At 54.9% G+C, this 13,371-nt stretch overlaps 4 protein-coding genes across 4 annotated transcripts; 2 read left to right on the top strand and 2 right to left on the bottom strand.

The window, feature by feature from the left end:
* Positions 1–601: 601 nt before the first annotated feature.
* On the top strand, positions 602–2,965 carry GLRG_07962 (uncharacterized protein; the record flags this gene model as incomplete). Its single annotated transcript, XM_008098647.1, has 1 exon — positions 602–2,965. The coding sequence occupies one exon, from the start codon at positions 602–604 to the stop codon at positions 2,963–2,965; it is 2,364 nt and encodes a 787-aa protein (XP_008096838.1).
* Positions 2,966–3,375: 410 nt separating this feature from the next.
* Positions 3,376–4,558, bottom strand: GLRG_07961 (uncharacterized protein; the record flags this gene model as incomplete). Its single annotated transcript, XM_008098646.1, has 3 exons — positions 3,376–4,000; positions 4,074–4,423; positions 4,475–4,558. 3 exons carry the CDS (start codon positions 4,556–4,558, stop codon positions 3,376–3,378), a joined length of 1,059 nt encoding a protein of 352 aa, XP_008096837.1.
* A 2,217-nt stretch (positions 4,559–6,775) lies between these two features.
* On the top strand, positions 6,776–9,429 carry GLRG_07960 (uncharacterized protein; the record flags this gene model as incomplete). The annotated part of the gene is made up of 6 exons (XM_008098645.1): positions 6,776–6,934; positions 7,048–7,457; positions 7,593–7,929; positions 7,984–8,306; positions 8,375–8,692; positions 8,796–9,429. 6 exons carry the CDS (start codon positions 6,776–6,778, stop codon positions 9,427–9,429), a joined length of 2,181 nt encoding a protein of 726 aa, XP_008096836.1.
* A 1,440-nt stretch (positions 9,430–10,869) lies between these two features.
* Positions 10,870–12,612, bottom strand: GLRG_07959 (amino acid permease; the record flags this gene model as incomplete). Its single annotated transcript, XM_008098644.1, has 3 exons — positions 10,870–11,324; positions 11,389–12,474; positions 12,543–12,612. 3 exons carry the CDS (start codon positions 12,610–12,612, stop codon positions 10,870–10,872), a joined length of 1,611 nt encoding a protein of 536 aa, XP_008096835.1.
* Positions 12,613–13,371: the final 759 nt, after the last annotated feature.

The raw sequence follows: 13,371 nt of genomic DNA, 5'->3' as shown, positions 1-13,371 counted from the left end.
GTCCAGATGAGGATTACGTAGATCATCTTTCCCTCACCTCGTCACTGCGGTCTTCGTTCTCCACCTTTCCTTCCTTCTTCGCCCTATGCGGTCCTTCCTTCCCTCGCCCAACTTTTCCACTGTCCGCCTTCCATCGGGAAAGTGGTCATGGGGACCGCTTCTTTCCAGAAGTGAAGTCTATATCTTTCCCCCAGATGTCTCCGTCCCCCCTCATTCCTTCCCCCCCTTTTTGACCTTACTCCTTCCAAAACACTCTTCGAGCTCTAGGCGGCCTCATCTCCTCTCATAACTCACAGACTTTCGTCGAGTCCTCGGTCACCATATTGGTTTGGCTAGGCTCAGCTCTACTCGACTAGACTCGACTCACGGTCGAGGCTGATCATTTATTCTATTTCTTATCTTCCTCCAATTCCCTACGGTTGGCTGTTCTTACGTCCCCAAGCCCATCGCTAGTTCTCCCCTGAGGCGTCACGCTGTCTCCCAGCACTCATACTTGATACCGCTTCGGCTTCTGCACCTGTGCTTTCCTCGACAATTCCCATCGACAGCAATCCCACTACGTTGTCAACGCAGCCTCGGCGTTACCTGAGGTTGATCCAACATGGACGAAAACGCTCCCCAAAGACAGGATACGCCTGCGCTACCATCCCTCGTCAATCTCATCGAGTTTCGCTGGAAGTGGAGAGGTGAACTCTACAACGCGTCCGAGATCCCAGGGAACTATGTCTTTGGCACAGAGCCCCTCGAACGAGTCGTGCTTCCAACCGATCCCCACAATTTCGTCATCTTGTCCCCCCTGAAGCGAGGTCATCGACGATACAGGTCTGACGATGAGCTGTCTGACGATTCGTACTATGTCGGCATCGAGGGCGGACTGTTCACTCCTGTCTTCATACGTGGACGTGGAAGGAGATCCTCCCCCGACATGAACAACGCATACTGCGGTGTTCTTCTGGGCATGGGCTCGACGAACCAGACAGCCCGCCTCATCATCCCACCAGTCGACATGCTTCGACCAAGGCAATTGACCTTCCTCAAGGTCCTGTCCCTCGGCACTGACTACCACCCCAGCAACGAACCCGCCTTTCGACAGGTCTCCGAGGGCGAGAGAAATAAATTCCACACGGATCAACAAGAAAACTTCCTCAGTGGCCAGAGATGTACAGTCCTCGTCGAAGACACCATGTCAGGGCCGGACTACAACGTCTTCAAGCACATGACGGAGGACAACTGGGAGCTTTTTCACTTGAAGATGCCTAAGCTTGTCAATATGAAGATACCCAATGGCCTTGTCGATGAGATCAAATCTTTTCTCGTCAAGTACCCCCAGGACATCGTCCCCATCAACCTCGCTGTTTCGGTAGCCATTGTTTGGTCGGCCTACTACAATTCCCCCCAGTACCAGCCCGAGCTTGCGGTATCCAAGTACTGGCAGGAAGGCGAGACAACTGCAAGGAAGGACCGACCTGTCCCCCCCGTTGAGCTGGCCGTTTTCATCTTGTACTCCACTCACTACTTCCGAATTCACGAGGAGCACGAGCTTTCTGCTTACGCTCACATCTTTCGGATCATCTCCTGCATGTACAAAAAGGACAAGAGCTTTGATGCCGCCTTCGAGATCAACATCGAAGACATTGACCACAAACTCGTCTTGCTCTATGTTTCCGCAATGAAAATCAAGGATGAGGACTGGGCCGAGATTGTCCCTCCTTCGTTCGAAGGATCTCGTATCCCCATGCCCAAGAACTATGGCACCAGAGAGCCGCCTTCTCAAGAACTGACTTCGTCTCTGATGATGCCCCACATCTATACTCTCGGTTTTTCAGGCTATACCAATGAGGTGAGACCTGACCATGGCGGTGTGACACGGGATATCATGATGCACGGGAGTTGGGTTCCGAAACATGTTCTCGCTTCCACTTGCTGGAAACCCCTTGGTGAAGAGCACCTTGATGCCAATTCCTTGGAACCCTACCATGACCAGGAACCACGGCAGCTCTGGACTGCACCCCAGACGGTAGTCCGGCTTCCCTGGCCTGATATAAACACCGTCGACACGCCTCATCCCACTCATCTACTAAGAGAGGCTCTGTCATCAACAGCAGCTACCACTGCCGCCATAGTCAACTCCAGCCTGAATAGCCCTGCCGCCAGAAAGCCAAATGCACACGATTCCGTGTTGCGCGCCTTTACAGATTACTTCAGCTTGCACGTCGCTGACCTTCGTATGGCGAAAAAGGCGGGCTTCATCTCGAAGGAGGTGACACTGGGCCCAGACGGGCACCTAACATGGCCCAACCAGCCAAAGCGCCCTAGGGAGACCCCTGCACTGCCATGCGAGATCAATATCAAGAAGCTGATCGCTGACGATGCCACCGCGGCCAAGGACCGCATTTCCGGACGGGACCTCGTCATTCTCCGGACGATTCTCGAGGAAGACCTGGCCAGCGGCAAGCACGTGGCCGATTGTCTTCGGACGATTAAGATGATTGACGTGAACGACGCAAATCTGAGCAAGCGACGCGTAAAGACCACGTTTATGGCTGCCGTTGAGTCCATACTGAAAGCAATGAACAGGGTTCTTGACTACAGTAGCTCCGTCCGCACCGGGGGCTGGGATGTTGACGACTTTATGAACAATCTCGTCAGGCCGTGCTGCGAGCTTCTGGGACTTGACGCCAGTGGAAGCCTTTCTGAGTGCAAAGATGCCATACACAGTGTGGAGAGCAGCCTCCAGGAAGCCATCGTCAACGTGGAATTCATCGTCCGATACCAGCGCGAGAACGCCGAGTCTCCTTTTAAGATCGCCATGAACATTATCACAGACGCCCCTTGCTTCAGGTACATCCAGAGGCTCTTCCTGTTCAATATGCGCCTTTGCGGACAACGATTCAATGAAGACGACAAGAAGCTCTGGGCTGAGATGTTTGGGGAACCTTTTGATGACACCAAAGGAGGCAACTGACTGGGGGCATGGCGAATGGAAGACGCCACAGAGGCCATGGGGACACTGCAGCAGCACTCGACGGCAACGAGGCTTCGCGAAATGGCGTCACAATATCGGAACGTCTTTAACGGATTTGGTATTGAAGGAGATCTTGTAGGACGTGTCAAGGGAGATCTTAAGTCGGTGCTTGGCGGCTATCGTCGCCATGGCTATACTGTAGGGCTGAAAACTCGGTTGGGCTGGATTGTGAAAATATTGATTGTGCCGAGACTAGGTGAAGGATACTAGGTCCAGAGGATTTTCGTTTCCCAATTGAGTAATGTTCTCTCCGTTATCAACAGGCGGGGTTGACAGCGCCCACAAGCCTCATACGCAGCTGACATTTTTTCGACTGCTTCGACCTTTGTCAAGTGTCTAGACGTCTCTGACTATTGCTCTACGTTGATCCATTCGTCTCTTGGGATAACGTTGCCACTGCTAGGATCTCTGAAGAGGAAAGCGACTTGCCTCAACGAGCCGCCGCACTTCGTGTCGCTCGCCCAACGGAAGTCGACGCTTATAACCCGTCTCTCTTCCGGTAGAAGTTCTCCGTCATCGACCAAGTTGCCCATATCCAAGTCGTCCAAAGAGACTTGGTGCTCAACCTCGATGATCCGCCCGGCTACCGCTACCGTGATAGGCTTGACCCAGCTGTTAACCCTCGGCTGCGCCAGCTGCTCCATCAAATTCAAGACCACGGTCCGTACGATCAGAAAACGACACTTGGAGGCGACCAAGTACAGGAGGAGACTCAAGCCCAACTCGATGGCCGAATCATCCGTGTAGAATGGTGTCGTCCATGATGAGCGGTCGTCGCCGGTAGATACTGCCGCTCTGGCTGTCAAGTCAACAACGGCGCGATAGTCGCCCAGATAGGCGTCGTATTCGTTCTCCGATGTCGCTTCTGACAGCAGAATTAGGGTTCTTTTTATGGTGTAGCGGATCTCCGGCAGGCACAGCGCAGAGTGCTCTTTGTCGTCGGGCTGATAGGTAGCCTTCAGAGCTTGGATTACTCTGTTTTAGCTGTCCGGATCCATCAGTATGGACTTTCGAGTCCGTAGCCTGTCTGGTTCGGGCCCCTCGTAACCTCTCGCCAAGCGCCTCTCTTCGCCGGTGCGCAAAAAGCGCGCCGTTCGGGTCTGTATAGTTATCTGTTGCATGTATGCCTCTGCGACGCTTTCGAGGCGTGCGCCAGCGGACGGGGCTGGCCTGTTGAATCGTCGGGAATGTCTTGGGGTCGGCGTCATAACAGTAGGGCACGAGGCTTAACTGGTGCATGGCAGGCACAACATGATGTCGGAGGAAGTCGGAGTCGGCCTGCACCTCGTTGAGGATGTTGATGCCGCGCCGGCAGTGGGCAATGGCGTTCTGGGGGCTGTTTCGGAGGAGCTCGATGCAGATGAAGAGCACGCAGACGAAGAGCACCAGGCTCGACACCTACACGACCATGGCACGCCAGAACGTCTTGCTCAGCGACCCGGTCAGGACCGGCGCGGCGACGGTGTGGTAAAAGTGCATTGCGCGGCCGGCGGCGGCGGGGTTGTCAGCGTTCGGGAGCGTCGTGGTGTTCATTGACCGATGACGGGAGCGGGGCGTTTGGGACCATGAGTATGCGTTCGAGGGCGGGGAGCTGCAGTCGTCGCATCGGCGACACGTGGAGAGACATCGCGAGCAGGACGGGCGCTTCTCGTCGCACCTTATGCGGCGTGTTCTAAGCTCGTCAACCCACAAGACGGAGGAATAGTTTTGTATGCCGTTGGCGGTGATATGCTAGAAGGGAAGGGGGTGGGGCTCCGGATGGATGATTTAAAGACATTTTTGCAAGTTGCACAACCATTCTTCACCATAATAACGCCGCGCCGCGCCATCCTCTACGTGGTGTAACCGTAGGTAGACAGGGGGAAACTGAGAAGCAATGCCCGAGGCAGTTTCATAACTCTGGCTCGAAGTCCCGAAGACTCGAAGGCGCGCGCATTTACGGGGTAAAAAGCAGAGTCTGGCGCGCCGCGGCAAGAAGGAGAAAAAGGAGTGGCGTATATCTATCACCCGACAGGTCACCAAACGTTAAACACCCGGTGCACCGGGAGGACCGGCATAGCCTACTATCATGCAAGTGTCAGACAGGGGGGACGGGGCAGGAAGGATAACAAAGGGCCTTCAAGACCATTACGACCACATACAACTCGGATGAACGTTCGTGGTGATCTCTTGGACCCGGCTGACGAGGGGTGGTGTGTCGCGTTCTGGGTTCATCGGGGTGGGTGTTTCGAAAGATCCGTGTGGAGAGAGAGCCCCCTTTGGTTTGAGTTTGTCTGAGAACCATCAGACAGGGAGGGATTTCCAAAGAGACCAATGAGCGCCACGTTGGCACTTCTTTTGCTTACTGGTAACTTGTAAGATCCATGCGCAATATCTTATGGAGAGAAAGCCTACGAATACCGGTAGGTTGCCTGCCGGGAAGAACGGCCCGTATCGTTGGTTCTTTGCGGATATCATACGATGATGAACAGTCAGCCTTTCTGCCTTGAAGCAGGCCAACGTTGACGGCAAAAAGGTTACCACAGGATGTGGCGGGAGAATCCCCCGCTCGCCACCCTTTTATTGGAAAGGGGCGCGACCCCTTGTTTGCTGCTGTCTTGCCCCGCGAGCGAGCGGGCTGCGGATGAAAGGGAGGGGACCAAGAGCAGAAACCTCCATCCTGGGATACATATTGGCAATAGGATGACCCCTGGACGCAAAACCCAAGAATTGACGTCCTCCCCTAGACTAAGCGCATTCCTTGACGTGCATCGTCCCCCGAGTTCCCAAAGTGTACCTACGAATGCCCCCCCCCCCCCCCCCCCCCCGACCAGGTGTAAACCGGTAAGACGCAGAGTGCCTAGCTCTTCTGTTGGTGAATGTTTCATGTCCCTGCCCCCCCCCCCCCCGTCTGTTGTGGACAATTTGCGTCCTGAATAGCTTCACTTTACGGAATGACTGATGAGACCTGAGAGTATCAGCCGCTGGGAGTGTGTTGAGTCCTCTTGAAAGTCCAGGCTGATCTGTTTTTGAAGCTCACATTGGCGCAAACGGAAGCAGACAATCGGCGCCCAGTATGCCGGTCCAAGAACCTGAAAGAGGCCACTATTGACCATTGTTTACAGTAAGCTGGTCGGTCACGTTTGTTCTTTGAGCTAGATCGCGGCTTACACTGAGCTCAGGGATACTACTTGAGTAAGCAGCAATATAGCCCTGGACTCGAACTGCTGAGATGTTTGGGGGGCTTAGCGAGTGACTGCACTCTGCTCTTCTCGCAATAGGGAGTTCACGGCATCGAGACATCAGTGGGTGCTTAACGTGATAAAAGCCACAGTTCCTGGCTTGGCTGGGTTCGGGCTTTTCTCTATTTATGGGTCGTTCCAGAATTCTTCTCTTGTACAGAGATACACATAGACCGCACTGATCTGATTGTTAACGCGTTGCTTCGATCTCGATCCTGTACCAAATGACGATTTGCCACCGCCCAATAGGAGGTACCACCGATCTCTTCTGACTAGAGGTAGCTGTCCGTCCAATCATCGGTCGACATCTTGCCGGAGGTACCCTCCGGATATGCGCCGGGGGTTGAATTATTTCTGAGGTCAAGTAGGCGGGCAAGGTGCTGTCTTTTGCCGCCCCCCCCCCCCCCCCCCTTTTACCGCATGGGTTTTGTTGGCCATACTGTTGGCATTGGCATCATTTTTAATCGGATTTTATCTCATAAATGACTCGACTGCCAACAATGTGTCCTTGTTCCTCCATCTTCCCATCATGAATCCTCTCCGACCGCTGCGTCCGCGGCCAGTCCCGGCCGCCGGATCGCCCATCAACGACCAGAGTGCCGACGTAAGTCGCCTGGGTGTCCATCGTGCCCCGAGACAGCGCAAGACGAACAGCGCCTGCGATCCTTGTCGAAAGCGCAAGACCAAGGTGGGTTTCTGGCCTTGATACCCCCGCACATTGCGTCCAAAGCCTGGCCAACCCTTGAGCCTTTTTTTTGTTGCCTCGCACAAATTACGAGGCCCAGCTAACGTCGCCGTCAGTGCGATGGGAAACTGCCCCGATGCCTCATGTGCGAGCATAGGGCCGAGGCTTGCGCTTACACGTACAGCATTCGGCATCGTGTCACCGTCACCGAAGGGGAAGACTCTAGGGGCCGTGGCTCGAGCGAGATGCTCGACTCCCTACGGACGCTTCCTCACGAGCAGGCCCTCGAACTATTTTCCAAACTTCGCAATGAACCCAGCAGCCCATCCCTTCTCGTCTCGGCCTTATCCGAGAAGAGTTATCCCCGAAGACTGCTTCCGCCCTCCCAGAAAAGCTTGAGCTTTGAGCTCAACCTGCGGTACCCTATTGCTTATCCGACCTTGTTCCCAGTTTCGTACAAGGACCTGCCCCGTGGGGAGATGCTCAAATCCATATCGACTCCCTGGCTGCTCGGGGAGCAGATTTTGTAGGAGAATCCACTTGAATGGCCTTTCCCAGACGCCTATCATTGAACCGTGACAAGCGTGCTTCGGCACGCTCGCCTTCGTTTAACCAGGACTCTGTGCTCGGCCCGACGCGGCTGTACACTGACAGGACATAGATCTCCAGGTCAAGACCTTCAACCCAAATATCCCTACATGATCCCGGACCGAGAAGACGAGGAGTCCGGGCCCGAGGCAGCTTCTCCGGCCCTGGATGATGACGACGACCCACCTAGCACCTTGTTCGACGAACGCCTTCGTCTTGTAGACATTTCCAAGTGGACGCCGGTTGCTATCCCGAATGACCTTGCCATTCATACGATATCACATTACTTCGAGAACGACTACGCGACTATTCCCCTGTTCAGCGCCGACCTGTTTATACAAGACCTCGTCAACGTCCAATGTTCCTTTTGCTCCCCCTTCCTCATCACGGCCATTCTATGCTGGGCCTGTGTATGTTTTCCTCTTTGTCCTGTACGTATGCTGGACCTGCGCTGACGGAAACAGCAAGCGTTTACACCGCTACACCCCGATGCCGCTGCCTACAGCGTGGCGTTCTTTACGCAGGCGCAACAGCATTTCTTAGAACAGCCCCAAGCGAACAGCCTCACGACCATTGCCGCCCTCCAGATACTTGGCATGTGCGCCGCCACTTATGGAAAAGACGATATGAGCCTGCAGCTCCTGCAGGAAAGCGCCAGGCTGTGTAGGCTGATGGGCCTGTTCGATGTGACACGCCAGTCCGAGTCTGCCGAGATGTGGCTGGGCAACCACGAAGACTGGGCGAGGACGGCGTCCTATACGGCCTGGGGGGTGTACAACTGGGTCTCGTGAGTTTGGCGGTGATATTAGCTCGGGCGGCAAGCCATGTGGACGCGTGTTGATGGTCTTTTATTAGAGTGTACTCCCTCCATTACCACATCTTCGAGATCACAACGCCGCCGCTGCTTCCCAAGCCTCGAGATCTGGTCTCCGCCCTCCCTGCGAACAGTTCCACGGCGCTGCACGCAGAGGTGGTTAGCGCATCGAGCGACATGTGGGTCACCTTCAACGTCGTGGTGCGAAGTTTATACAGCGCCCGGGACCATACTCCATCACAGGAGGCACCGTTGAAGTTGGCAGAAGAGACCTACCATCGGCTGCTTCAATGGACTAGCGGGCTTCCTACCCAGTTGGCTAGGGCAGAGGAGATGGGTCATAATGTCATGATGATGCAGTGAGCCAACTCCCACCCTACTTTCTTGTGTTCTAGCAATGCATCTTGCAACCGAGATGATGGATAGGTGCCGCCTGGACTGAAACTTATGATATAAACGCAGCATCTACTTCCACGCCATTATAACCGATCTCTTTCGCCCTTTTCTCGACTCTTCGCTGGGAAGCGAGCGGCTGTCCTCCTTTTCAACAGAACTGGCCACTCCAGAAGCAGTGTACACGGCTTCCGTGGAACAGCTCAAACGTCTCCTCCTCCTCTACCGGCTGCGTTACAGACACGCCAGCTTCTCGGTACTCTGGCAAACGGCCATCATATACGTCGCCAACGCCATGATACGCGAGGCCGGCGTGGCGGCGCAGGACCCCGACGCGGCGCCGCCCAGCGAGCAGGAGTGGGGCTTCTACCTGGACCTCTGCCTGGTCGGGCTCGAGGACCTGTACGTATCCTTTCGGGTGTTCGGCCCCATCGCCCAGGGTATCATGAGCATGGCGCTGCGGAACGCGGCGATCCCAGCCGAGAAGGCGGCGCGGGTGCTGAGGCAGCTCGGCAAGATAGAAAAGCAGCACAACGCGAGCCAGGGCATGGCCGATAAGGCAGAGACGCGGTGCATTGTTGACTTGGACCTGGCCTTGACTGACCCCGAGGCCGCACAAGGACAGAACCTGGTGGAGCAGCTCGCGGAGCTGATGTTGGACGAGATGGGGCCGCATGCTGAGCGAGAGGGAAGCGGCTCGTGATACTGGCCAAGCTTCCAAGATTGACAGCGTAAACCGTTGGAGGACGAGCATATCATTTATTGGTAAGGCCGAGAAGGTAGAAATCAGTTTTAAGTCGGTAATCTACATATTATCGGAGTCTGGGCTCTATTGATGGCCGCGAGGGTGTCAGTTTCATCCTGCGTTACGGCGATCTCTGACGTCTTTACAAGCGGCAACTGGGGGAAAGGCGGTATAGGGGCTGGATCAGTCGACATCGGAGCGTATCACGAATCGTTCAACCATCTGTCATGAAGCTGGGAATAGCTTCGTGTGGATGATACCAGTTCTGGCCGCTAAAGCTAATCACGTGCACAGACCACCCCATCTGGGTACTGTACCCGACGTTAAATCGTACGCTGTTTTGGGATAGGATAACTACGTCTTTACATGACTTTTTAGCAGACACTCAATGTATCTCAAGCAACCTAATCACTTTGACACTGTAATAAATTGACAAGTCCTAATATCATGCGTGTTACGCCCCCCCTAGGCCAACAGTAGAGGATCCTCTACGGACCTCGGAGGGCAACTCCGTTTCGATCTCGGACTTACGGCACTATAAACTATGGGGCCGTTATTAGTAACAAATAGCTCAACATAACATGGCTCAAAAAGGGGTCCGGGACCACCGTCTTCTTGGTGCTGGTTGACTACGCTTGATTGTGATTTGTTGCGTTGATCGGAAGTCTCCGAAATATGCTTTTCAGTTATGTATGCGTAAGGAAGAAATGTCGCGCTATGCGGGTTGCCTTGTCGAGAGGTGAGATATCCATCGCCCAAGTGGATCGATCACGTGGGTGGTGATGGGCAGCATCGGAGATAAGCCCTACTGTCGGTGATAGCTGGCGATGCCTGGCCAATTACTTTCCGAAGCCAACGTTTTCTATCGGGCTCCGAGACCTTTGATAAATCGGATCTCAATATGTGGGTGCACTGGAAGATACTGACACTATTGGCCAGGTTATAGATTGATACTGTGTGAGAGTGTTACTGTGTACCTGTGTGATCTTGAGAGGCCGCCTTGATACGTATCTCAATTTAGCTTGAATGCACACATGCCTCATTGTTGTGATGACACGTGCTTACACTGTCCGCCCTGTACTCGAGGCATTGGCGTAGCCTTTGAAGAAGGGTGGGGGGGCCGCAAAACGCCGAGCCTTTGATAACCTGCTTCCAAGCTCGCGTTGAGCTCTAGACCGGAGCGGATTGAATTACACGGTAGCTCCCACACGTTTCCCTCCGAGTGCAAGGTATTAAAAAACAATCAGTCTCAATAGAACATTACTGGGTGTTTTATCATTAAGTATGTACGCTTCTAGGGTATATTAAACGACGTAATTTCGGTGCTCATCCACGAGGCATCAACACCATCGCGGCACCTGGGTGCACCAAGCAAAGAGGTGGCCGGACGCCCGTGGGTTACTTGGACACTTCGGGAGAACCAGGGCGATGTTCCGAAGCAACAGACTCGCCATATGGCCTGCGGAAGAATACGTTGCGTTCCCAGCCGTCGATCTCGTCGACCACGGTCTCGCGGACCAGCTCGTACTTGCCGATCTTGGGGAGGATCTTGGCCCAGACAACCCAGTAGAGACCCCCGGCAACGATGATGGCGATACCGACAACGCAGTGGAGATAGTAAGGGAGGTTCTCGTAGACGTTCTGGCCTTCCTCGGGGGGCACGAAGGGAGCGATGACGAGGTAGATGTTGCTGAGCATGAAGAAGATGACGACGGGCAGAGAGGCGCTGATGGGAGGGTTCCAGTTCCACTTGCTGCGGTTGAGGTAGAGATGAGCCAGGCCGGCAGCAACGAAGACGTTGATGATGGCGAGGGGGTAGCTGATGAGGTTGAGAATGAAGTTGTATGCGTCACCTGTGATGGGAAAAGGTCAGTGGCAATGTCTCAGAAGAAGCGACGGTGACTGGGGAGACCTTACCGGGAGGAGGAGCAAGCATAGTGATGACACAGATCAGCCAGTGCTCGAAAAGACCAGCCAAGGGGGCGTTGAATGGCTTGTTGCTGGCGAAGAAGCGGGACCAAGGCAAGATACCCTCACGGCCGAGCTCCTGAACGAGACGGCCCTGGGAGAAGATGACACTCAGAACGTTGCCGAAAGCGGAAAGGGCAACGAAGACGGAGAGGGCGCGCTCGGCGGTGCCGCCCATAACGTTGCGAAAGAGGGAGGCAGCAACAAGGCGACCGCCCTCGAGGATCTCCTCCCTGGGGACGGCGGCGAAGTAGGCGACGTTGACGAGCATGTAGAGGATGGAAATGGTGACGATGGCGGCTGGGGCGGCAATCTTGAGCGTGCGAACGGGGTTCTTGGTCTCGGAGAGGGCGTAGTTGGCGTTGCTGTAACCGATGTAGCTCCAGATGACGTTGTACAGGGCGGTGACGACACCGTAGGGGCTGCCGGTGGTGCCCTCAAAGGCGTTGGTGAAGTTTTTGGGCTTCTGGTCCTCGGGCAGCTTGACGTGGCCTCCAAGGGCGATGAAGCCGCAGAGGATGATGATGAGGATGATGATCAGCTTGATGGATCCAAGGAGGTTCTGCAGACGAAGACCCCAGTTGAGGGCAAGACCGTGAATCAAAAAGGCGGACGTGATGCAAGCCAGGCCGATGGCACGCTGGTTCCAGCGGTCGACCTCGACATTGGCGGCGTGCAGGATGTACTCGCCGAAGACGACAGAGTTACCACTGGCCCAGCCGAGCAGGACGACGTAGCCGGTGTAGAGACCGGTGGTCAGGAACTTGGGCTTGCGGAAGACGTATTCGAGGTAGTTCTTCTCGCCACCGTTCTTGGGGATGGCGGTTCCCCATTCGAGGTAGACGGCGGTTCCGGCGAGAGCAATAATCATACCGGCGACCCAGATGAAGAGGGAGAGACCGACACTGCCAGAGAGGGCGAAGATGGTTCCGGGGGTGGCGAAGATACCGGTGCCGATAACGCGGTTTACAACCAGGAAGATGGCTGTGGTGACGCCGATTTGCCGCTTGGCCTCACGGGCATTCTCGATGCGACCTAGATGCAGGAGTCAGTGGTGCGTTCCAGACGATGCGGCGCATAAGGAATGGGCAACAGTGACATACCGACTTCGCTGTCAGTGGTGGCAGCGGGAGAGGACGAGACGCCGTTGAGCTTGTCGAGGAGCTTAGACATGTTGGCGGTCGTTGCGACTGATCCTTATGGTCCTCGTGGATGTAAAAGAAAAACGACCAGTGACCAGGAAGTGACACCAGGCAAGGAGGATTAGACTGGAGAAGGGAAGACGGAGCGGCAAGCAGAAGGTCGGATAGAATAGAAGGCGTCCAGAAGACTTTATGTCTCTGGGCTTGGGGCCCCGCCAAGCAGATCACGTCTTAGAGAGACCGAGTTGGCGCCATGTGGCGAGACATTCGAGAGGACATAAACTGGGTTGCGTGGAGCGTGGATGACCGTCTTGGGGAACGAAAAAGTTGCGCGGCGAACCCATGTCATGTACAAAGTGAATTACTTACCTACTTAGGTACCTAGGTAGGCAGGCATGTATGTACAAGACTGGAACCGAGCCGTACATGGGAAATGGTCAAGAGGGCCATTAGAGACTCTGGACTCGGCCCGTTCGTAATTGGAAAAGGAGACGTGGGAAAAAAAACACCGCAGAATTAGCAGCAAAGAACCCAAGGGACAGTCAAGGACTAACCGTCCATGGTGTATGCGAGCGTATATGCGGGATGCCATGGGTGGACATACAGAGCCTCTTGGGATGCGCAGGACCCCCAAGGGCCCTCCCACCCCAGCTTATTCTTGAGAGGCCGTCAGGGGATGACGGCAAGGGTTGTTCTGACGGAACCACCCCTGTGGTCTGGAAGGAAAACTTCTGTGTCATAGTTTCCTCTTTGAGGTCCACTCCCCCGATGACGCGATCTGAGGTGAAGA

Source organism: Colletotrichum graminicola (assembly GCF_000149035.1).
Source record: "Colletotrichum graminicola M1.001 genomic scaffold supercont1.35, whole genome shotgun sequence".
Lineage (NCBI taxonomy): Eukaryota > Fungi > Ascomycota > Sordariomycetes > Glomerellales > Glomerellaceae > Colletotrichum > Colletotrichum graminicola.
This window is presented reverse-complemented; position numbering and strand designations above follow the sequence as displayed.